Here is a 26,831-nt window from a genome sequence, read left to right as displayed (position 1 = left end):
TTAGTTAGTAATTAGGTTTGATTCATATTCAATTGTAGATCTCAAGCTGTAACAACCGACCCACTAGTCTTATTCTAATAATGTACAATAATATTATATATTAAAATACAATTAATAATTGTAATTATAAATAGATTATCTTAAGATAAAAGAAAAAGAATAAAAAAAGTACTTTATGCACATACTTAAGTTCATAATAAAGTACAATATAATATTCATAAGAGTACGGTTAGTAAAAGTTCGACAATTATGCTGCACCATATACATGACGTGATAAATATTATTTATATATTATGTGAACGAAGCTGACGATTATATAAAAAATAAATAATAAGTTGTGTAAACGACGATGATGAAGACACACGTGCAGGGTAGTTCGCGACTTTGCGTGCATTATGTAAAACAACACCTGTAAAGGGACTACCATCTATTATGATAACATTATAATAATATAATACTCATGTGATAATACACCGTAATAGTTGTTATTAGCACGTGCTTATTACAAAAACGTGTCGAAACGCGTTTGTGGTCGGCATAATACATAAAATAACATTACCGCGTAATCAGATATCGATAGCGGTGTACTTACCGATGATCAGCCGATGACCGTTTTTGACATTCAGTATTCGCTGCACCTCGCCGGCCTCGCTACCGGACTCGCTGCCGGACTGTTGGTAGTGCTGGTGCAGCGGCGATGGCGACGGCAACGATGGTGACCACCATCGATTCGGCGGCTGCTGTTGGTGTTGTTGGTGCGATCGCTGGGAGCCACCGCGCTGCTGCAGCGTGCCGTAAATGGCCGACGTGGACGGGCTCCGTTTGGGTACGAGCGGTAGTGGCCGTTCAGCGGCCACCGGTGAGTCGGTCGAGCTTTGACGGGTGGGTGGTTGTGGAGATGGGCCCTTCTTAGTGGGCCAGTACGCGGGCGGTTCGGACGGCTCCGGTGAGAAACTCACCCTCTTTGGACTGCAGCCGGACGAATGTGGCGACGGCGTCTGTCCGGTGATCGGTGACGAGTCGGTGGCAGGTTCTTGCAGAGCACCCCTCTTGAAAATCGGCTGAAACCTCTTCTCGCCCACGGCGACGGCAGCCGTAACGACATCCTCTTCCGTCTCGTAAATGGTCGACTGCCGGCCCGGTGATTCCCGGACGCATCCGATGGTGGCTCGGTGCGGAGACCCACGGACGAATGGGCCCACGGCGCCGGCCGCCACGTTACCGTAGATAGCCTGTTGTTGTTGTTGTTGTTGTTGTTGTTGTTGTTGTTGTTGTTGCTGTTGTTGATTTTGCTGTTGCAGTCGATGTTGGCGAACGGCAGCCGCGTACACCGCTGTAGACGATTGCGGCGCGGTAATCTTGACCTGCGCACCGACGGGCATGAGCAACAACCTTTGCTGCTGCTGACCACCACCACTGCCGCCGCTACCTCCGCCACCGTTCCTGTTGTTGTAATACTGCGAATACGGTATTATGGGAGCAGACCGCCTGCCCGACGGTGAGGGCAGCAGCGACGACGTCGACGACGATGATAACAACGAGCACGGGCTGTCCATCCGACGTTCGCCACATCCGTAATTGGCATTGACATCCCGGTCGAACGATCCGGGGCTGACGCTCCGCGAACGGAAGTCGGTCACATCGTTTGCGTGCCGATCCAGTCCCTGCGCATAGCGAAACCGCTGCAGTTGCGCTTGCTGTTGCTGTTGCTGCAACCGATATGCCACGTTTCCCGTCGAATTACTGTTACCGTTGTTGTTGACGAACGCTGTCTCAATAATGGTCTTTTTGTTGGAGGTCAGTCGGTTGTTGCTGGGTTGGCGGTGCTGATGATTGTGAACGGCAGTGTTACCGACGTCCATCGCCGTCGATGAAGACGACGCCGCCGCCGACTGTTTGTTCTTATGGTCACTGCCCGCAAATATCGCGGGCGTCAGCAGTCGCCGTATGCCCTTCTTTTTGGCGCTGTTTTCGCCATCCGACGATTCCGTCGACGCAGATATAGTCGCCGCTACCGTAGGGCCCATATTATTTCAAGAGATACCGCTAAACGAAACTATAGTAAGTTCCAACAATAAATCATATATTATTTATTATGCTCCGTATCGGATGACTTCGCGGTACACCTCGCGCACCTGAAAACCAATATTGTATTTCTGATTAGAATGTACACGAAAATATGAAACAAATATAATAACGATAGATAATAAAATATTAAATAAATAGGTTACAATTATGTGTGTATGTGTGAGTGTGCGTATGCGTTTGTGTGTGTGTATTAAGTACACACATTAGTCAGTATTCTTTGTACTAGACTTTATTATTGATGAGGTATCTACTGTCGAACGAACGAGTTATTAATATTGTATATGAATTACGATTGTCCCCAATGCGTACATCATAAATAGTGCGGACATACGTTGACCATCTGTCTTTGGAAGAAACCTAATTTTAACAGTATAATAATATAAACATATACATGCAAAGTGTTTATGGTTAGAATAATAGAATATGAAAAAAAAAATTTCGTTCTAGGATATCGTTGTTGAAAAATTTTTGAATCATACTGTTAATACTGATCACTCTGTATTTAATTTGACGTCATTAAGTATAGAGGGTAGTGAAATTAATCAACTCCCCTTAAATCTTTCTACGCCATTGAAAAGATCGAGTACCTATATACATACGAATACACCACAAAGCACGTGTAAAAATAACTGAATGGTAATTATAGTTATATACTTATATACCAATATCTTTTACACGTTTACGCTTTGATATAAGCGCGTTATTTATATGAATATGACTACTGATCGAATGACATAACCACGTAACGAGATGTATTTTTGATTTTCTCTGATATTTGACAAAATGTTTTTATTGTTTTTTTTTTTTTATTATTATTATTTATTGTGTGCAATAACAAAATTATATAGGATATACATCACAATAGTTTATATTATATGAAATTTAAAAAAAAATATATTGTTTTGTATCACAAAATATTTAAAATCAAAATTCAATACAACAGTAATAAAATAATATACATATGTTAAATATTTTGTATATTATATAAAATCTTAAACAAACTATAGCTTGTTAATTTTATTAATTTTTTCATTTAAAAATACACCTTCGTGCGTAAGTGTATTTAGGTTAAGTCAAATAAAATTCAAAACACTGGTTCATCTTACTATTCAAGAAAAACTTAAGTTCCTTCTTTTTATATATATATAAATAATTTAAAATTGTTATCAGGATAAGAAAAAATTTAAACCATTAAATATTGTACATTAAGGCTTTAAATTCTTCGTGTTAACAAAAAATATTAAACGAGACTAATGGACGTTCATAATGATTAATCACCTTACTAAACTATACTTAACAATCCCGTATCCAGAATAAATAAGAGGCCGTATATTAATAATTTATTATAAATAAGGTTGATTACAATAAATAAATCCATTTTTAATTCTATAGGTAGATATTTGATATAATATGTTTTAATATGATGAATAAGTTAAGAAATAAACTATTCTGATTTATAGCCACCGTTTAGTATTATAAAATTGAAAATTATAAAATAAATGATATTTTTTAATAGAACACAAATACTTTATTTATTGACATTCATGTTGCCCCCCTGCAAGTAGATCCCCTATCTACTACGGTAGAGTGATCAGCGAATTCAGGACGAGTGATCTACATACAAATTAAGAATATATATATTTTTTTTTAAATAGTATAAAAACACGTTATATTTTTTATTACATCATATCATACAAATATTCGTCAAGTATAAAAATAATAAAAAATAAATAGCCAAATATAATGACAATTTCAAGTACAGTAAATATTAATAGTATAAATTAAAAATTTTAAAAAAAGTATGTTGAGGATTAACTGACTTCCGCCATGCTTCAACCAAATGACAATTTAAAAGTTCCGATATAATTCTATGTATTTTTGAAAGTATTTTCATTTTAAAATTAGACCAAATGTATTCTATTGTCTTAGTGTTAGCTTCTGTTAGCGGGTCGACAAATTTTTTTAAATTGTTAATGAATCCATAACGGCACTGCGGTCTGCGATAATGTGCGTTTAATAACTATAAATTATTAATAATAATAATAATAATAATAATAATAATAATTGTAGATCACCAACTACGCCTATAGTATAATACGATAGATCACTTGATACACCTAAAAAAATGGTAGTAAATCACTTGCTACACGTATGCCCATTTATTTACATAATATATTATTGTATTGATTATATGTATAATATTCTCGATAATATTATAAATAAAATGCGTGTGAACAAACGCAAATTCTAATGATAATTGATACAAATTGTCTAAGCTATTTCTCAGGAATATATTACAAACTATATATATAACTATATCAATACAAAAAAGTAAAATTCCAACTCACCAATAGAATTTTCACCTACTAAAATTTTAGTTCATTATTAAAAATACTTTCAATTAAATTTTCTGCATTAATTATTTTACATCAGTTTAATACATATATACAGTTTTCTATCAAAACTGTTATATGTTACGAAATTTTTATAGAAATATTTATTAAAATTATCTTATGTCCATTTTCAATAAAATATATATGCTATAAGTTTCATCTATTGCAGTAGCCTAAAATTTTAAATCATCTAAATTTAAACATTCGTTATTGCAGTTTACATCTATGACCAAATTGATAAATACTATACTAAATTCATTATCTACCAACCAAGTCTAAACACACTCAGATATCTTAGATATTTATTATTTACTTATTAAAATATGTGAAAATAAAAGGTAATATGAGTATATAAATTCTTTTAGAATAATTATTGACTTATCGGAATTAATCCAATATTTGACAGGATAAAATAGTTCTATATAGGTAATAGTTATTCATAACTCATTCTCTACTTTATACAATAAAAAATACACGTACAGGGTGAGACTTTTCTATAAAATGTAGCCTATTAACACATAATTAAATATTTTAACTGACATTTTGCTTAGCACAATACGTAATATATATGACTAATTATAATTATTGTAATTCATAATCAATTATAATACCATTTTAAAAACACAAAAAAAACTTAAATATTATTATGAATTATTTTAAGAAAATTAACGATACACGAATACACTACAAGTATACAATACCTTCAGCTTTTATATGAACTATAATGAATCTATAAAATTAAATTAATTCTTTACATTTGATAAAATCGTCTAAGTACACAAAAGAAACTTGACAATAAAAAAAATATAAAAATTATAAGCACAATAAAGATTTTAGCATGCATTTTTTAAAACATAACACGTATGCAATTAAACTTACAATGCCATACGCAGAATATTAAGAATTATTATTGATCTGTTTTATAGGATAACAGTTTCGAATATATCATAAAAGTCACGTATGTATATTATTTTCGCCCATTGTTCCGTTATATATTAATCATTATTCATTAGTTCATGACTATCTAAGGGATCAAAACACTAAGACAGAACATCTTATGTATAAAATACAATTTTTTTACTTTAAATGCCTTATTAAAAATGTTAATTAAGGACATAAAAGCTAATTTATTTCAAATCTCTTGAAATAATATTGAACATAATATATAATATTCTTATTCTATCTAATATCTTAATATCTATATTATTATATTTTGATTTTTAAAATAAAATATTATAAGTATTTGGTTATAACTTATAACATAAGTTTTATTAAAATAAAATATAATTAAATTTGAATTAAAATTAAAAATTATTATAATATACCTACTTATTATAGGCACATAATAAGCTGTACCTCATGAAAGTATATTTTTTTTGTATGGGTTTTCAAAACGATGTACTATATATTTAACCAAAATCATTTTTAGCGTATAATATAGATACAAAAATGAAATAAAATAAATAGAACATTATTTTAATTATAAGCAAATGCCTATGTATTAATGATTATAATAGAAACAAAAAAAAAATTCAAATACTTATAAAATATGTTTTTTCTTTTTGTTTGTTACATGACTTTGAATACTTTGATTATTGCAGGTTATCTACAGCAAAATACTAATAAATAAAAGCTTTTTAAACTCTTAATACTAAAATATGTTCTTTATAATTTTCTTTAGGCATAGAGTCTACTTTCGTCAATAAATTATTTTGTCAGGTATGTTTCATATTATGTTAATTTATTTGGTTCAAACTCCAAACTCTATGTCAAACATTAATCAAATAATGAATTTTGAATATTGCAGCAAGATTAAAGGATATCTATATTGTAATATTAAAAATTTAAACAAACGTACAGTGCAAAACAAAACTATAAACAGTGAATTTTCTAAATTAATCACACTATTTTCAAAAAAATAGACGAGTACAGATATTTGTGACTAGATTTCCCATTAACTTAATAGAAACATCCTAAACAAGGCTACTAGTTTACGTGTATTCAGAAAACGTACCTGAAGAAATCGCAAAAAAAATCAAAATGACCTTATATTATTGGCCCATTGTTATATGCCCGAACAATACCGTATAATTGGGCAAGTTTACGTTTTAACATAATATAATTGTTGACTGTTGTCATTGATATCGTCATATCGAATATGGTTGTACACGTTTTAGCTACGATAATAAGAAGGTATTATTTTCTGTGAAAATATATCCTTATAAATAAATAATATTTTTTTTTAAATATCCAAACAGATTGACAGTTTATTCAAAGAAACACACTATGCTAAAATATTCTAACCTGTATTTCTCTAGTTTATTTAATTCAATTTTATAATCATACTATTTAAGAAAATTATATGATTCTATTATAATCTTGTAAACATATTGTCGTACATAATATTATTAAAATTATGTTTAAAAATCTTATACATAGTAATACATTCCAAGTCATGCAGTTTATAATAACAGTGAGTATAATTCTTCGTACGTGAGTATTACCCATTTCCCTCGTCTTAATTTTCTCTTATTAAACACTTGTTTACGTTCAGTTAACACGAGTTATCCGACGTCCAACATTGACCCCATTCAGCCTTAAATTATGATGGAGGCTTACTCGACAAAAGATACTATTATTATTATACAATATGTATAAGCAATATAGCAGCATTACTGGTACTCGTATTTTTTAATAATCCCATCCGACATATTATTAATGAATGAATTCAACTATTTTATATAACAGCATATATTATATCGTACACTAAATACTAAAAATAAAAATATTTATGAACTTTAAATAAAACAAATACAGTTTTTATTATTTATGAATATATATAAATAGTAATAGTAATAACAAAAATTACGTATTTGCGAGTTAATGAACATTTAATTACTCTCTGCCTACTTCGACGGATAATAGCTATTTACATAAAAATCACTTTGAAAAATCCAATAAATATGTGCATCTAATTAACTTCAAAGCTGAAATATTAACTTAAATATAATTTTAATGCATCAGTACACTCATAGTAAGGCTATCATTTTCGAATAAAAAACAAGACTGTACAATTTAATATTTTTCTGGATAAGTGTATAATCAAATAAATTACATAAACGAATATAAAATAAATAAACTCATTTAACTCAGACGTTTTACGATATATATTTTGACATAATTATACACAAAAAATTTAGACATTAGGGTTCTGGTGTAACCCACCTGTAAAAATATTATCATCAGTTAGTGAAACTTTTGGATATGAAAAGACTACAATAATTTACAGGCCATTTCAATATTGTTCTATATGTTATAGTATCATCATAGATACTAGATCATTATTTTGAAATTTCGTTATTTCATATTTACAATTTATACAAATGTGTTTAGTCGTACTTATTATAACAAACTGTTTTTGGATTTGTGAAGCCAAGTATTTGATTACGTTTTGTTGTCAATAAAACCAATTTAATATTATTTAAATTCCTTATTCAAAAAATAATTATCTTTCAATCACAAAATTATATTTTTAAAAATATGAAATAATGTAATTTGTGATATTTTCTAAATGTTTATGGTGGTTAAATACTTAAGACATTATTCGTAAATAATTACAAGTCTAAAATGCACGAATAAAGTTTTTTTAGAATGAACTAATCTAGGTTTAATAAAGTATTAAATAATATTATAATTTATAAAATAGTTAATGCTATTGTCTATGAAATGCGATGATACGTGAACTGAGAAATATATATTATATACATTATATTATATATCATTCAAATATTATATTATATCATATTATATTATAGAAAATAGTGTACTTAAAATGTATCAAAAATTCGAGTAATGAACAATGAAATTTTAATGAGTTAATTTTTTTTATAGCAAATGTTTTAAGTTTAAATAAAATATAATGATAACTTTCTTTTGAAATAGTTATTTTTTAGAAGACGTACTTATATATAATAGGCGTACGCATTTTATGGCGTGTGGTGTGCTCAGATATTAAGATCCTATACAAGCCAATAAACTCAAGAACCAAATAACATACCTACATACAAGATAGTAAATATATTATACTGTTAAAATCCTCAATTGCATCCTTGCAGCTATATTTAGAATACGTGTTTATTGTGGACTCTTTCCGAATGGAAACGAAACTATATACTTCAATATAATACCGCAATATAATCGATTCGCCGCTGTCATTACGGTCTATATACATTCGGTTTCAGCGTAGCAGCTGTGTCTTGAAATGACTGATATTAAAAAAAAACTTTAATTTAAAATCTGGACACTAGGATAAATAAAAAATTAAATAAGATTAAAAGCATAAATAAATACCATATTTTGTTTTTTAAATATTCAAATAGAAAGGATATTAAATGTATATTATATGCTCAAGTCAACTGACAAAAATATAATTTATGTTTGACGAATGTTTTTATGACAAAGCCATAATATGTAATATGTATGGTTTATTGGTTTGTACTTGATTTATTAAGTTATCGATGAAATATTGAACACAAATAAGTCAACATATAAAATGCAGGTTATCCAGAAAATTTGATAAAGAATTGGAGATTGGTGGATTCACTTTAACATTGTTATAAACGAGCATTACGATTTGTAGTTAAAACCGTGATTTTTCGTTTTTGCTTCTATTAAAGACGGAACATATATTATTACAATAATTAAAAAGTTATGAAATATATGTTTTTTGTTTTAAAATAAATTTATTACGTCTATTATCACAATAATAAACAAAAAAAACATTTTGTTGCATTATATTGTAGATTTACAACAAATTTACAAGCATCCAACAATGCAAGTAGGAACCTATATATATATATATATATATATATATATATATATATATATATACACATCATAAGTAAAGTGTATACTGTTTATTTAAACAACCATCCCCACCACTATAATACCTATTATAGTGTCACGTGCACTTTTTTGAAGTGATCCAACCACTATAGTACTTTAATATTACATCATACGCAACTATACTAAATAGACGCTATAGTTAACAGCATAATTAATACCCATTTTAACATGATAACAACTAAACAATTATATAGAATAATAAAATTGATCTCCTATACACTATTATAATATTATAAATTATTATTAACTATACATAATGAGATTGAATTTTACGCAAGTTTAATTCTCAGATTAAATATCATTATATGATCGATGTTTAAAAATAAGGTACATTGGTATTCCTAGAAGTTTCTTCATACTCTCATCTACTCATAAGTCATAAATGACATGTCTTAATTAAAACTTAACAAACGTTTAATGATTTTATAATCAAAAACCTCTGACATCATACAAATAAACCTTAAATACCTAACCAAATTATTTAATTTGTAGATTCTACGAAAAGATACCAGCTCTTTTTTATACTAAATGTTCACCCCCTCATTGAAAAAATTATTATTATAATAGACCTGTTAAATTTTAATTTAATAATAAATAATTATACTTATAAGAAAAACCAATATTTACGGAAGAGGTGTGTCAGTCTCTATATCTAAAGATGTTTTATAATACAATTATAGTATTTTAATACAACAATAAGTTAAACATTATTTATACATAATTATTACATATATGTATAAGAAATATGGAAGATTAATTTTTTTTTGCCATAATAATCGCATTCCTAAGCAATATATTATTAATTATTACAACATTATAGGGCTCGGATATAAATGCCGTTAAAAATATTGAAAAATTCTATTTAAAAAAAATACATTTATGACCTAAAAAATATAACATAAAAAAATGAGTAAAAAATTAAATTACTTTTGGCTAATTGAATGGTGCGACATAAAGATAAATATCAACTTTGTCTAATTTAAAACCGGATTACCTGCAGATGTTAAGTTCAAAATGAAAATGATTTATATTACGCAGTACATACTATTTAGTACTCATATTTCAATGAAGTCAATTTTTTTAGTCATAATACGAGAAAAAGGTAAAAAATGCCCTAAAAAGTATAAAATCCGCTAAAATGTAAAAAATATCGCAAAAGAAATATTATGATTACACGGAGTACTTGAAACACATTTGTAGCTTGGAAATGATTATGTAAAACATTCCAAAAAAAAAAAAAAAAATACAAATGCATCGAAATTCTTGCCCTAATTATATCATGTATTATTATTATTACTTATAAAGATATAACTTATAAGCATTAAGCTATTAATATACGTGAAAATATTTTTGGTATAAATATCTTAAAATTATTCTAAATATTTGGAAATTATAATTGCGTATAGATAATATTTATTAACGTACTGGTGAAAGGTTTCAAATCTCTAAAATTAATACTTATTGAATTACAATAAAATACCTATTTAACTAAAATCGTTTATTAAGAAGAAAAATAGTATTTTTTTTTTTTTTTTTTTTTAATAATAGTTGCACACACAATTTGCTGTGTCAAAATTTAAATTTCATATACTTAAACAAAAAATTATGCATTTTTTATGTATTTTTATTATTTAAACAATGATATAAGAACTAATAAGAACCTTGGAATACATTTTCGAGTTAATTTTACTAAAAACAAAAAAATATTTGATCAACATAAACCAAAAATTGTAAATATCTATAAATGTCTCAAAAAGAGTCGAAATATTTGAAAATTCTACAACATATCTATACATGTAATGAAATTCTGAATAACAGCAGAAAATAGCAAAATATAAACTACTGTCTACTATCAATGTTAAAAAGCAACATTTTTTTTTTGCTTCAAAACCTTAGTAAAATATAAAATATATAAATCCGTGTAGATCATTATAAATCTTATAAACCTAGATATTCCTCGTTCTACTCAGAATCTAAAATATATCATGTATGAAAAAATGACAACAAAATTTCTAAATTATATTACATCCATTAAAAAAAACAAATTGAATAAAAAATAAAACATCGTCATGTCTATTAAACTCTTAGTAATATACAAGTTTTACGTGAGTTTTTGTACTCTAAAAGTACAATCTTTCTAGTAAAATCTTTAAATAAAATCAATTTAAATCAAAACAAATAAAAGTACGATATATGGTCAACGTTTAGGTACATTACATAGTAAAATTATACATAATATATACAACAGTAGAGTTATATATTATTACCAATATATATTATGTATATATCAATATATCACTTCCAGCTTCCTAATTATGTAATATATGCATATACATATCGTTTGACCACTATTACAAAATATGCTTACACTAATCTATCAGATATTTTTATAAATTATAACTGCATTCATAAGGCTTGGTTAGTATATAAAATTAACACACCGGTAACTCCTATTAACGAAAAAAAAAATAGATTTTTTTTCAAATTTTTTTTCTAAACATATACTTTTTTAGGAAGATATTATATACAAACTTTATTGATTAACAAAAATATTTTCGTATTTTTTTTTTTTAAAGAAAAAAATTATGATGACAATTGACACAATTTCTATGAAAAATAATCAGATAAATTACGTCATAGATTAAAAATATATATACATATTATATATTTCCTCATAAGCAATTTTATAAAATTATTCCAACGACATTAAATTCCTTACAATAATTTCAAAATAAAATTGTCATATTATGAAATGGATATTGAAATTGGATGTAGATTTTTAGAAATAACATTAAAACATTATTCGTTAATAATTAGCATACAACATAATATAATACATTTTATTACATATTTTAAAAATTATTACAATGGGTAATTGTTTTAAAGAATTGTTTCGTATTCTTAAATAAAATATTACGATATCAAATAAATTATTAAATATATAAACATCAAAACATCGATACATTTTAATTCCAATAGGTTACGTTAGACTCGTTAAATGATAAGAGAGAAGGTATATAGTTAAAAATGTTTTTGTTTAATATTTACATATTCAAATTTACCTTTTGCATTATCTATAAACTTCAAATAATTCCAATGTATTCATTTATAACGCATCTGTTAGTTGATCTATCAACATCATTTATAAAAAACAAAAATTTGTTCCAATTAAATATATATAGAAAATATTGTTACTCATCTGTGAGAAAAATTATGGAAAACGTTATGAAAATTATATAGCATAAATAATACATATTAAATAGAATCAAGTTCACTCAAATCAAGTCATTATCTAAAGAAGTAATTGTTGTTTAAATTCGAATATCGCGGTGCACCTAATACCTATTATACTAGCAATTAGCGTAAAAAAATAATAAGGAATGTATTGTATGGTTAGGATTACTCTTTTAAAATTTTAACAATTTAGTACTCTCGATTTTTTGTAAATGATATAGATAATGTACTCTCTTACAACCTTTTATATAATAAAAATATTTGATTCTAAGATAACATATGGTAAAATTATTAAGAACAAATAAAATAAAAAAATATGTATTTATATTTTACCGCAATAAGTGTTATAAGCTCAAGATCCAAGTAATCATTGGTCAAAACTATTAAACGTTACTTAGCATTGCTACAAATCTTAAGTTATTGTAATCATATATTTATGTCTTTATTTACTTGAAATTATATATTTCAATATATTTTCACATTTCACAAAAATAAAAATGGAATAATAGTATTTTAATAATTTTTAGTATTTAAGTAAATTAGTGTTTTATAAAAAAACTCTATTTTTACTTTTATGCCTTATCTATTATTTTCGAATAACTAGCATCTGGTGATCCTTACTATGTACCTATATGTCTGTATATACTTAACGTACTTCTGCAATATTATTTTTGGTAGTGTATTTTCAAAATACTATCTATATAATATTATAAAATAGGGTTTCCTCTCCATACACAATATCGTAAAAATAAAAAAACGTTTGAAGACGATAATTATTGTGTATAGGTTACAAATATATATTATACTATTAACTAGAGACACCCTCCAACACTAGTCTTTCACTAGTGTCAGGACCTTTGAAAAAATATAATTAAAAAAATAAATATTTTTTCTTGAAATCATTGCAAAAGGTGTCTGTACCTATAGGCTATAATACATGTAAAACCATATTATACACTACATTTTCCTTATATACAGTGGCCATAATAGAATTTCGTTACGGCTATTCGTCGACACAAATACACTTAAGTACAATTATTGGGTGTACCGACTCGGGTCGTTAAACGTAGGGGGACGTTCGTTTTATTTATATTCTATACAATATACTCAAATGTTAGCTCGGCCCGTTCGTTATTATTATTGTATTTATCAAATTCAAAAGTTGCAGGACTTACCCGTGGTATTCGTATGAATGGAACAGACGTCGAAAATACACTACACCGTATATAAATTCCCGAAAAAAATTCGTCTAAACACACGCACTAAACACGACTCTCGAGCAAAAACGACCACTCGACAACCGGTCCCGCACATATACTGATATCCCGACGGACAACGATCACTGACGAATCGGTTTCGCCGCCGTCGCTGCGCTACAGCTACCTTCTCATCCCGGCGGGCGCGCCGAGCCAGTTGTCGTCTACGTCGGTCTGGGTGTTCACCACTTGCTGCCAACCGAACCACGGAACGAACCGGTACGGTTACGCGCGCGCGCAATCTCTGATTTCTAGCCTCTCGCGCGTGCGCACGCACATATGGGTGCCAACGCAACGAAACAAAAAAATATGTTTCATCCCTTATGCGGGTTAGTTGGCGTCACTGCTGGCCCGCGCGCGAAGAACGCATTCCGGGGAACCCGATTATCTTGCCAAGCAGCTGGCGGCGGTAATCAAGAGTGTCGAGGCTTCTATTGCTTCTGGACACTAGACAGTAGAGTAGACGAGAGTGCGGGCTCGACGACGTTGCTTAGTAAACTTGTTAGTGCGTCGTCGTCACCGTGACCTTGTCGGCGGTCGCTAGGAATGGACGAGTACGATAATGATACGGTTTTGGCCGCAGAGGACGTATATGAGCCTGTTGAAAACGAATGTAGATATTTGCCTTACATTTAACACGCGTTGTGTACTGCCGAAAGACTAGTACCTACCACCTATAATAATATAATGATGACGATACAGCAGGTAAAGTAGTCGTAATGCGCGCCGAATGACTACGAAGTTTTTAGTGTTTTTTTTTTAATTTATTATTATAGGTACTCATGTTGCGATGAAAACGAATGTTTGAAACTGTGCTAACTAAGTGGAACACGTATCAATATTAGAAAGTCATAATATTTGATCATGAATACATCATATTATATTTTATCCGAATTTAATTCTTATACAACGAATACATAAACAAAATATGTATTAAAATGTAATATGTAACCCAATGGGTTTTAGAGTAAAATTATAGTGGTAAATGGAACACTCCCCGCAAGCCGAAACACCATCTAACAATAAAATCGAAAATCCACTCAATTATATTAATGTCACTGACCACTCCAATGTAAAATTGTAAAGCTCTCATATTGAATACAATAATAAACATAATTACATAATATATAATTATAACTAAATTAATTAGGCTAAATTGAATAAAAAACATTATTTTGGGCTTTAAAAGGCTTAGGGTCTTTACTCTTTGACCCTTCATAATATGAAAACTACGCCATTCTTATTAATATACCTATACATTATGATAATCACAATGCAAATTGTAGGTACTTACTACTTAGCAACTACTTACATTGATATACATATATATTTCTTTAATTGCAGTGTCACTACAATCCTTGAATTTTATAAAAAAAAAACAATATGGATCCTTGACGATTTTTGACTTGTGGTGACTAAAGTTAAATGTATACACAATTTTTTTAAGAGCTAATAGACCAAGAGATTTGGAATTTCATCGAAGAGACGACTGACGAGTAAGTAGATCTAGTCACAAATCCAATGTATATTTCAAAAATAAATATCTATGTAGGTTAAAGTATACCTATACAAAGATAGATCTATAAATGAATTAAAAGGGGGGAGGGCTAGATGAAAACATTTACTTCAAATACATAAAAGTATAAGCATTAAGTTTAAATTTTAATAGTGAATAAAATATTCAACATTGCATATTAAACTCAAGTAATTACAACATATTAACATAGTACCAGTAGTACTACAGATAAATAAATATACGTTATGTTTATAGTTTGTACGTACGTATGTTTATATATCTGTGCCTAGTAAATATTACATAACGATTTCCAACGAAATTGATAGTAGCGTAAATCAATAACCCAACACGTTCTATATACAATAAGATGCAGTTACGTTGGAAGAAAAACAGTAACACCAAATTGAAAAAAGGTTGTAAAAGTGAGTTACTACCTTATTCGTTGCGAATGTCGTTTTGTACGTCTTTCTTAAGTCCAATCAATAATTTTTGAAATATTTTAAGTTTAGGTGCCCATAGGTTAAGGGGGGCTTCAGCCTCCATATACACCTTGTATCTACGCCTGTGCCTAAAAGTATACATATCCATACACTATAATAAATAATAATTATTATTTCTTCTAAAAACTTATCACACATAAAGACATAAGGTAAAAAAGACTCATTTAAACGGTAAAACCTAGTAATAATCTTCGACTACCGAAATTTGAAACTGGTTAGTTGTGTTGTTGAAATAATATAGGTACCTATTACACTTAAGTACGTTCACGCACGTTCTAACGTTTATTATAACACATATTATGTAATTATCATAACAATCGTAAAGAGCAAGCAAAATTTCCATTAAAAACCAACCTGTTAACAAAAACAATAAGGTTTTTTCTTCAATCTCCCAATGAATACCAATATACATATACCCAAATATCTATGACATGTCGCCGTCTTTTACAACCACTGCCGTATAAAATATTATTATGTATTATTAAAATTATTGCTGTTTTGTTTGCAAATTAATTTTAGAAAACTGTATAATACTTAAATACACAGTTAGCGTTGCACTTTCCGTGTGAATAACTCATAAATAATAATAATTCTCCTATAGACAGAACTTAGGTACACCGGACACCAGTACACCATCTATATAAATGCGTATAATATTATACCACGGTTGTATATTATACATACTACATAATACAGTGTCATGCGGCAATCATCTTGGCGACCGAGGGTTGTTTTGTGAAATTGTCTAAAAAATAAAAGAATTATGCTCAGTGTTTATCCTGAGCAAACATTTATTACATTTTATGCTTTGAGGGATAGAAGGACCCAAATATACGTGGGATGTATGTTATACATAGACACCGCACTACCGTCTACCGAATAGCAAACGAGTATGTATAGTTAACGATAGTGAATATGGTTTTAGTATATTTTTACATGCGCTGTACACATTTACTGATGCTTTATAATTTATACACAGTAATCGAAATAAATATTTATATTTTGTAATGGTAAAAATGTATGAGACCACCTGTAAAGTTGCGTTTAATTCATTTTATGAATGCAAACGAACGCGAATTTTGTACCATTCATTTGCGTTCAGCACTATTCTAGCTAGTGATGGTAAGTGGTAACTAGTAAAATCAAATACATGATATTCGGTGTGAGTGACATTCAGCTGTCACAACGATTTTCTAGCGCTCACCACCAGAATAATGAAGTTGAGTGAACGGTGGAGAACGAACATGACAAACAGATAGTCTGAACAGTGCAACCAAATCTCAATACCAAATTTACGCACAGACTATAATAAATTATTTTCCAACAGAGATTGATTGATCTAACATTGTGATTTTTTTATTTGGTTTTCTTCCAATTTCCCAATCTAAATCTTAAATCTTCGTTGTTCGAATTTTAGTTGTGCTAAATACTAATGTATATTTTCTCAATTCAACTAAAATAGATTCGTTGCCATTTTTTTGTTAATTTGAAAAAATACATATTTCCATGACCACCAAAAAATCTCAATTAATTTTTTAAATATACTTTATCGTGTATTGTGATATCAATCTAGAACCTACATTTTGTCACCTTATTTACGTCCAAATATCGACTTTATGTGGTATGTTTCCAAGTAGGTCTTTTTATATTGTATTCGTTTCGGACGGAATCAAGTAATATTAATATAGCTACCTAGTAAAATTAGTCATATAGGACGAAAACATTATGCAATAAACTTTGTTAGATGACTATATTATTATAATGACGGTGTATATCACAATATACTAATAATTGGATAGAGTTTAGAAAAACGTTGTTTTTTCTTATTACCTATAATACTTATTATCTTAAAAAAAGACGATTTAAGAACTTTTTAATCTACACAACTTATTTTATTAATTTTACATAGATTATATTATAAAGATCACACTATATATTATAAATATATGGTGATTCCAGATAAACATTACACATTCAGAAAGAAAATAATGAGTGTAATGAAAACTGCAGTACCAGACCATTTTAAATTAATAAAGACTCGTATATAATTTTATTCAAAAAATTCAAATATACCTATAGAGTATCGTATACATAAATACACCATTTTCAACGAAGCTGTGTTCAGTGTTTTTATAACTGCTACATAATTCAATATTTACCGAATGCGCTTTTCTTCAAAATTACTTTACTCACGTAATCGCGTGTTACCAATCGAGGCTCCAATTATAAGTCCAATGGGTACATAATTTATAGGTAACGTGTATCGCGTTGTTTAGTAGTTTGAAAATCTTTAATTGCAAGGAATCATTGGTAATTTATAGAAGCTTTCTGACTTCCTGCATTGGTGTATATAATATATTATATACTTATATATATATATATATGCCTTAAATTATTATATGTTCGTCTACAACTAAAGCAGCTTGTTAACTTTGGAAAAAAGATCTTGGTAAATATTAACGTTCATATATCCATGTATATATGTTACTTGTTACAGTTTTATGATTAATAAAAACTTCAATATATTTCATTAAATAAAAGAAAATCATCAAAATACTTTAAACTAGTGCCTATTATACTGATGAGATAATTTATTAAACCTAGTCAAATTATACTAAGAAGTTGTAATAAGTATAGATAATCCTAATTCACATGTACAAATTGTTTTTATTTGTACCACTAGGCACTAAAAACCACGAGTTCTACTCTCTATAACCTCTACATATTTTTCATTAGACCCGCAAAAATATTTTTAAAAAATAATACATTAGACAATATTTTATATAATATGTACTCGTATACTATATAGATATATAGTGTAATATTATTGTATGTATATATAGTTAATAATTATTGTATATATATACATGTGTATATCTGACTGATGTATATATACATTATAGTACTATATATTTTATAATTAATAATTATATTAGAAGGAATCCATATTTTAAAACATAAAAATTAAATCATTATAAAAATGTATTACTGATTATTAATTTGCTGACTTGCTGTGCTAAATGGCACATTTACGCGTTAAACATTTCTTTTTTCTTATTTCATATTTCAATTGAAAATGGTTTTTACTATATATACCTATGGTTTAATAAATTAATCATTTTTTTAGTATAAAGTAATAGCTGTTCCAGAACGGTATTGTCCGTGTCAAATTAAATGCCCATGAATTTACCACCACTTAAACTCTGTTAAATGTAAAATGCACAGGTTTTTTATTCGGTTAATTTGGATAATTATGATAAAATATAAAATACAGGTCAATAATTATTTTCAATCATAATAACTATTTATTTTCTGTAACCTGGAATACCTAATATATAAATAAATAAATTATAGTACTTTGTGAGTTAACTATGTTCAATATTTATATGTTGAAAAGTAAATAATAAGTAATAATATAACTATAATATAAGTATATAGCTTATGGCAGATCTTGCTAAATAAATCAACAACAATTTTAAGAAAATCGGATGAAATCAGTGAATTCACATAAGAATCTCCGTTCGGTGATATACGATTGCGTACTATTGTCCCTTTTAGACTTTAGTAGAACAATTGCGTACGATTTATCTTATCTAGGCCTTAAAAACATTACGGTTGCGTACAAAAATGAATGCAACGTTGCCAACATGTACTACTAAATTTTATTTTATTTAAAATAATAGTAAATTAAATAATTTAAAAAAACCATTATTATAATATAGTCAATCAAAAACAATATAAAATATATAGGTATATAAATACAATAAAAATACAAATTATAGGTTATAAATTAAAACCTTGGTATCAATAATCAGTCTCCAGTCCCTGATAAAAAATTTAATTTAATTTAAAATAATAATAATATAATTTTAAAAAACCGTTATTATAGTCAGCAAAAAAAAATTGTATAGAATACAAATTAAAACCTAGGTTTCGATAACCAGTCCCTGATAAAAAAATGTATTACACTACCTATCATCATCTATTTTAAATTGGCTGTATAGTTTTATTATATGGTTAATTTTTTGGATATTTTATATTTTTAGTTGGAATGGCTTTTGATATATATTTTTTTATATAGTGGATATTTTTACATTGGTTTAGTCTGCATTTCTTTCAAAGCCTTAAGGACAAATTTTATTGGTGGATGTGCATTATAGAAATGAGCGTTAAAAGTTCCGTGGAAACTCTCTGGACCATTAGTAGTTCTGACATTAAAATAAGTAAAATGTTCTAAAATAAGTTATATTAAAAGTTACGATTTTGAACAGCATCAACGTTGCACTAAGTTTGAGTCGGTAGAATGTACGCAAACGTAATAATAAAAATGGTCCATACCCAATTCTAACGCACTCTCTCCGTTATAGGCCCTTTATTGGGCATGGACCAATTGTGCCTAACATACAATTTTTGTTTAGGGTCAGTATACCAATTGCTCTTGTATAATACTTACTAAAATGCTTGACAATTAAAACTTTTATAAAATTTAAATTTAATTTAACTTTAAAATTTAAATTTGCAAAAAAAATCAGAGTGTGCTATTATTATTGTAAAAAAATGTAACTTGTAACTTGAATTTAAAAAAAAAATTATTTATTTATATTATATTATATTATGTATCAATATTCACAAAAAAATCAGTTAGTGTTTTAATTTATTAAATAATAGTTATAACTAACTAATCAATTTTCCTTAGGTAGTGTAAAATGTTTTAAGCGCAATTGGTCTATCGACCCTAAAATATTTAGAACGCAATTATTGGTGTATAAAATGGTACATTTTGACGAAATTGATAAACTGCCCTTTGTTTTATATAGTATAGTTAATAGATATATTCATTAAAAAATATTTACAACTTTGAAATGTTTTAAGTTGCGAATTTGATCAAGTTTGTACTTTAAGTAGGTAAAAATTACAAATTTTCAGTATTTTTTTGTATATGCCGTAATTGGAAAAAAATAAACAAAAAATTAAGGAAAAACAAGATAAATTTATACTCAAATTCAATATAATTATTAAAATAATTATTTTTAACCAAGGTAATCTTAAAAATCTTACATATTATATTATTGATTGTACGTAAAGAAATCTTAAAACTATATGTACGAGTAGATTCATTTTAATATAATATCTACCTATATTTATATCTACCATGAACTTAATCATACTATTTTACGCGCGGTAAGGTGGTACTGACAATGATATAATAATATGGCATAAATATAATATTTATGTTTTATTTTGGCAATATCAAAAAAAAAAAAAAAAAATATGAAATTTACTTATAGTTATATGGACTAACAAACCGTTTCCATTCATAATTATTTTTCGTATATAATGATATATATCATTGAATTCAAATTTAACACACCCATAATAGTGAACCACTCAATATCTAATGTACAGCAAAGTGGTACACATTTGCCTGCCTTTTTTCATGTATGGTTTAACATCCGCACAAGCAGTTAATTCATAGTGAATATTGTTATAGATCATTATTGCTTGAGTTGAATGCCAGTGTATATAAATTAATTAGATGTAAAAAATAACAATTCAGGGTATTTTTTATATTATCATTTAATAATTTATATGCTCACGATACATCAAAGTATTTACGTCGCTTAGCTAAAGAAACTAAGCCGATGTACCTAGTAATATCAGAAGTTGACCTAAGTTTAACCCTACCGCATAATTATTTTAAGTGCTTTGATTGTAGTTATTTGTTATACATATACAATGCAACCTCTATTAATGGACATTGGACATCTATCAAAAGTGAACACATTCTCAATAGTGGTCACTTTTAAATTCCCCAGTAAAAATATATGTACACAATACAAATTATAACCTCTTAATAGCGGAAACTCTTATTAATGGATATGGACACTGACTGCTGGTACCAAAACTAAAATTAAAAATTATCTCTCATAAATTATATGGACATAATATAATATATGTACAGTGTACTATATATCGAAAATATTTAAATAATATAAAAACTATATTTATCTTTTATAAGTACATTTTATTCATATTTTATAATCTTATTGGTTTTCCTATCCGATAAATGAAAACTGCTTTAGTTACATAAATTATTTGCTGCCAGTTCTGTGAACGCAGACGCGTATACAGGGGGGTTCAACCCCCCCCCCCCCCCCGAAATATTTTTTTGTTTACGCACCTGTATGAAAATCGTGTTACCTATATAAGAATATTAGCAGAATGATTTTGTGTAAACAAATCACAGGGAAATGTAAACATTTAATTTAAATGTTTGTACTTGAATCATCTAAAAAACATCTCTTTTACGAAAAATACAGGTGAACAACATTTTTAAAAACACGTATAATTAAAAAAAATTATTACGCTGAGAGCAATGATGAAATGAAAAGAAAATTCCGAAGACATCGTAGAGATATTACTTATGTAGATAGCTGTACTTATAGATAATGTCACATTTGAATGGTTTTGTAATTAAGCCCGTTAATATAATTTACCTATGTTTGGACCATTGTTCCAAAAAAAAATTATGAGAAATTGCAAATGAAGTAGGTCTAGAAAGTTTTAAAGTTTCAAATAGTTAGCTTAAAAATTCCAAGAATGACATAAAATTTAATTTTAAAATATATGAGGTGGAGGTAACTCAATTGATAAAAATGTTTTAGAAAAATGGTTCAAAAAATTTAAAACATTAATTTCAGATTATGAAGCAAAATATGTATTTAATTGTGACGAAATAGGTTTATTTTTTTAAGCACTTCCTGATAAAACTTTATCTCTATAATAAATAAAAGTTGTCCTGGAAGTAAAATAGCTAAAGATTGTTTAACTATTTTATCATGTGTAAATAAAATATAATCGGGAAATATGGAACTCCGTTCTTAATTACTTCCTTTATAGTTGAAAATGAAAAATCATCAAAATCACGCTGTTTCAAAGGCGTGCATGTTTCAATGTTAGATGTTCATTACAAAGTTAACCGTAAAGCGTAAAGCATAGATGAATTGAGAATTTATGAAAGACTGATTAATGTATTTCAACAAAAAAAATGGAAAGGGAAAATAGAAATATGTTTTTACTTCTAGATAACACTAACCACATCTCGATACGTTTAGAAAATATAAAACTAATAATTTTATATTTACAAATACGTTTTTAATTTATCAACCACTAAAGCAATTATTCAAAAATTTAAAATTCATTATTTCCAATGATTACTTTGTATACTTAATTATTGTTTCGAAGTTTTAACGATGTCATCTTATTTAGGAAACGTGCTTTTAGACTTTTAGATATTTACTAATCTTAGTTACCTACAGCAGTAGTGAGCACAACTCTTAGGACGGCCATTACACTATACTTATACATATACGGCGAAGTGTTAAAATGTTAGACTAAACAAAACAAATAAATACCTTCTTGATAGTGGATAATGTAAATCATTAACCCATTCTTCTACACCAATTCCATATCTATTAATACCAGATACTTCTAATATATTAGTCTTGTTGATAAGTAAGGTAGATATAATCGTATATTTGTAAAAAATACATGACTCTCATTACTTAGCTATGTTTCAATGTTTCATCCCATTTTAGATTTATCGCCATTAAAACGTACACGTATATAAAAAAATAACATCACAAGTTCATCACGTTTTGCAGTACCAAGGCCGTAACTGGGGAGAAGGTCCAAGGGTCCAACCCCCCCCCCCCGAAATTTTTAAAAGTAAAAATATTATAGTGATGAATAAAGTTTATTGACTATATATTTTCAACGTTTAAATATTAAAAAAATTTTGGACCCCCCCTGAAATTTTTTTTCAGTTACGGCCCTATACAGTACATTCAATTTGCCATTTGGTATAGATACTAGATACCTACATTTTAAAGTTATTGAAATCATCTTAAATAAAATGGATTTTGTCTTGTCGTCGTCTATCTGCTTTTAAAAGTCATTCTTAATTGTGTACGTTATAACTAACAATCGGTGTATTCTCTTTCGGGGTCTATCCACTTAAATTTGTCCAAGCTGTGATTTTTTGCCTGTCTGAACTACTTGAGTATGTATACTGTGTAGTTTTTTCTTTCTTTCAACATAATACACCTCTTATAAATTTACTAATTTATACTTTTATAATATACATATATTCTGTATTTTAAGGACACTCGAGTTTTCAAAAAGTCATCATTATATTAATCAGTTATTATTATTTCTCGTTTTTATTTCCTTGTAAATATACAATTCCTGTAATATATTTCCCTATAAATGAACTTTTGAGTATCTTTTAAAAGTTATTCTTACTCATTTTATTCAATCGTAAATATTTAATAACAGCTATTATTTACTTATATACTATCCAATTATTCCAATAAGTTCAAATTGTAAATTTAACAATAAAAAAAACTAATTTACTTACTATTAAATTATTTTTGCTGTGTTTATAGAAATTATTCTAAGATTTTTGGAAATAATAGTTAATAAATTAAAGGCACCATATTAAATCAATCCATATTTAGGGGTTACTTTAAGTATTTTATATATAATATTTATGTATGTACATTGTACACGTGACGTACGCAGTTTAATTGAAAAAAAAACATTCTTAATTTTGACTGTTAAAAATTTAAAATAGTTTATTTAGAGTTAAATGCTTCTATAAAAAAATATACCAAATAAATTCAGTAAAATAGAAAATATAGAAAATAAAAAAAAATAATAAAAATATATTATGATTTTAATAAAGTATACCACTTTAACAAATTATAATAGATCATTTATTATTAACAACCTATATAATATCTACTTAAAATAATTGATAAATATAAATACTATTTTTAATAATTTTTAAAAACCGTATTATTCTTGAAAAACTGATTATACAAAACATTTTAAATTATTTTTTATAAAAAAACACACACACCAAATAGCTTTGGAATTTTGGTCATTCTGGAAAACATACGATAATAAGGAAATACTTATATATAATGAACGAGGAAATGTTAAAAGTATTGATACACAATTTCTCAAATATAATTTATTTAATTTTGCGGTGACCCATGTATTCACTGTAGATGATGGTCTAGTATGTACCCTAAACCTATTTCGACTTAAAACAACTTTTGGATAACTCCACATAAACCATTGTCTTCTGCCGAGTAATTATGATCTTATAGATACTATAAAGACTCTCTGTAGTTATAATTACGACCTATTTGCTTAACTATTTTTATACACAAAAAAAATATAGGTAAAATTACGGATACGATGAAATACTTACCTAGTCACAAAATCAAAGTGTAACAAATAACGTGAAGGTTAATATTTGAGGCATGCAATTGGCCCGAACAAATCCCTTTTAGATATGGCATGCAATTTAGAGTTTTTTGGCATACAATTCGGATGCAACCTTAAGTATTGCACTATTTGCACTTGCACTGTTGAATATCGTTAATTATAAAAAAGAGCACTCACAACAGAGATTATTAGATTTAGGTGATAGTATAATACATAAAACTATAATAAAAAATAGTTAATAATAATAATAAATATTTTATAATGTAGTAATAATAATCAATATGATTAAAATTTAAAGCATACAATATAACAGAAGACAGAACCGTTTGCAATAAGTTTACCTATACATCATAATATGTAGGGCAGTAAATGATGTACGAGAAAATACGTGTTTGAAATTCCTCACCGATTAATCGTTAATGCACCACGGAATGGGATATAAATATGTTCGGCTGCCGACGGCTGGCATAGTCAAGGGGCAAAGACACGTGTATATAATTTATTAAATGCGTTATGCGTATTATAGCCAAATATATAATATAATACTTTACATAAATACAAACAATACATATTATACAATATATTAGTTTGGCAAATATATCTACTTGAAAATTATTACGTAATATATTATAATTATAATATGTACTATGTAGTTATATTATATTATATTTATATATAAACAGTGTAGTGTATCTGTCGAATCCTTAATGAAATCGCTCATTTTACACGGTTCAGAGTTATGGCAACAACTATTGCACAGCATTTTTTTTTTTTATATAGGCACATCTTGATGTTTGACACAGGATTTTCGACTTATATGAACCAGACAAAAAGCCTTGTCCACCTGTTGTGGCTGCACAGTCTCACGATCAGTTAGCTTTTTGTCTAACAAAACATCGTAACTCCTTAAAAATTGCTCACATTTATTTAAGCAATCCCCTCCATATCACCCTTTAATCATTCCGAGTTTAGTCCCTAGCTTATACAGTTTATTTTTATTCCGTAACTAAATATAAAATATTTAGTGAATTTGTAGGCTTAGATGGGTGATTTTAATAGATTAGTGGATTTGTGTTGTTGTGAAAGAGTAATTGCTATAGCTTCCAACCAAGTAAAAATAAATAATAAAATATAAAATAAAGTTTAAGAAACTTTATTATTTCATTATTTAAAAAAAAAAATATTAGGTATGATGTATTCATGAATCATATTATTACCTAACACCAAAATATTCATATATAATAGTAATATTACACAATGTGGACAAAATTAATTTCATCCACTTCATGAAAACGTAAAAAATTGTCCATATAGTGTAGTAAAACATAATTTTCATTCAATGGATACATTTCATTAAATAGATGCGAAATATCTATGATCTATACTATGATAAGTGGTGGTATTATAAATATAATATATATTAATCATACAACTACTCTGCCTTGTTACCTACCTATATTGTTTTAAAGTTAATATATAATATAAATATATATGTTTTACCTTTTGCATGTGTGATGTATAAATAATGTGTGTTTCTCGCGTAACAAACAATTATACCGTTCACTACAATACGAGTATATTAGTGTGAGTAGTTGTAAAATATAGTCTAGACTTGGTCAGACTACGAGGCCCATTTCGCCAG

At 27.7% G+C, this 26,831-nt stretch overlaps 1 protein-coding gene across 14 annotated transcripts in view; it reads right to left on the bottom strand.

Annotated features, from left to right (window-relative positions):
* Positions 1-13,984, bottom strand: part of LOC113554958 (coiled-coil domain-containing protein AGAP005037) — a 167,783-nt gene extending 153,799 nt beyond the window's left edge. For 8 of the 14 annotated variants that reach the window (XM_026959124.1, XM_026959153.1, XM_026959185.1 and 5 more), the window contains exons 1-2: positions 13,796-13,984; positions 593-2,135 (exon numbers count right to left, since the gene is read on the bottom strand). In XM_026959124.1, the coding sequence (XP_026814925.1) occupies positions 593-2,027 (1,435 nt within the window). In that variant the 5' untranslated portion in view covers positions 2,028-2,135; positions 13,796-13,984. The remainder of the gene's footprint in view (positions 1-592; positions 2,136-13,795) is intronic. The other 6 variants (XR_003405325.1, XM_026959144.1, XM_026959174.1 and 3 more) reach the window with 2 other exon arrangements.
* Between the last annotated feature and the right edge of the window lie 12,847 nt (positions 13,985-26,831).

This window comes from Rhopalosiphum maidis, chromosome 1 (genome assembly GCF_003676215.2).
Source record: "Rhopalosiphum maidis isolate BTI-1 chromosome 1, ASM367621v3, whole genome shotgun sequence".
Classification (NCBI taxonomy): Eukaryota; Metazoa; Arthropoda; class Insecta; order Hemiptera; family Aphididae; genus Rhopalosiphum; species Rhopalosiphum maidis.
This window is presented reverse-complemented; position numbering and strand designations above follow the sequence as displayed.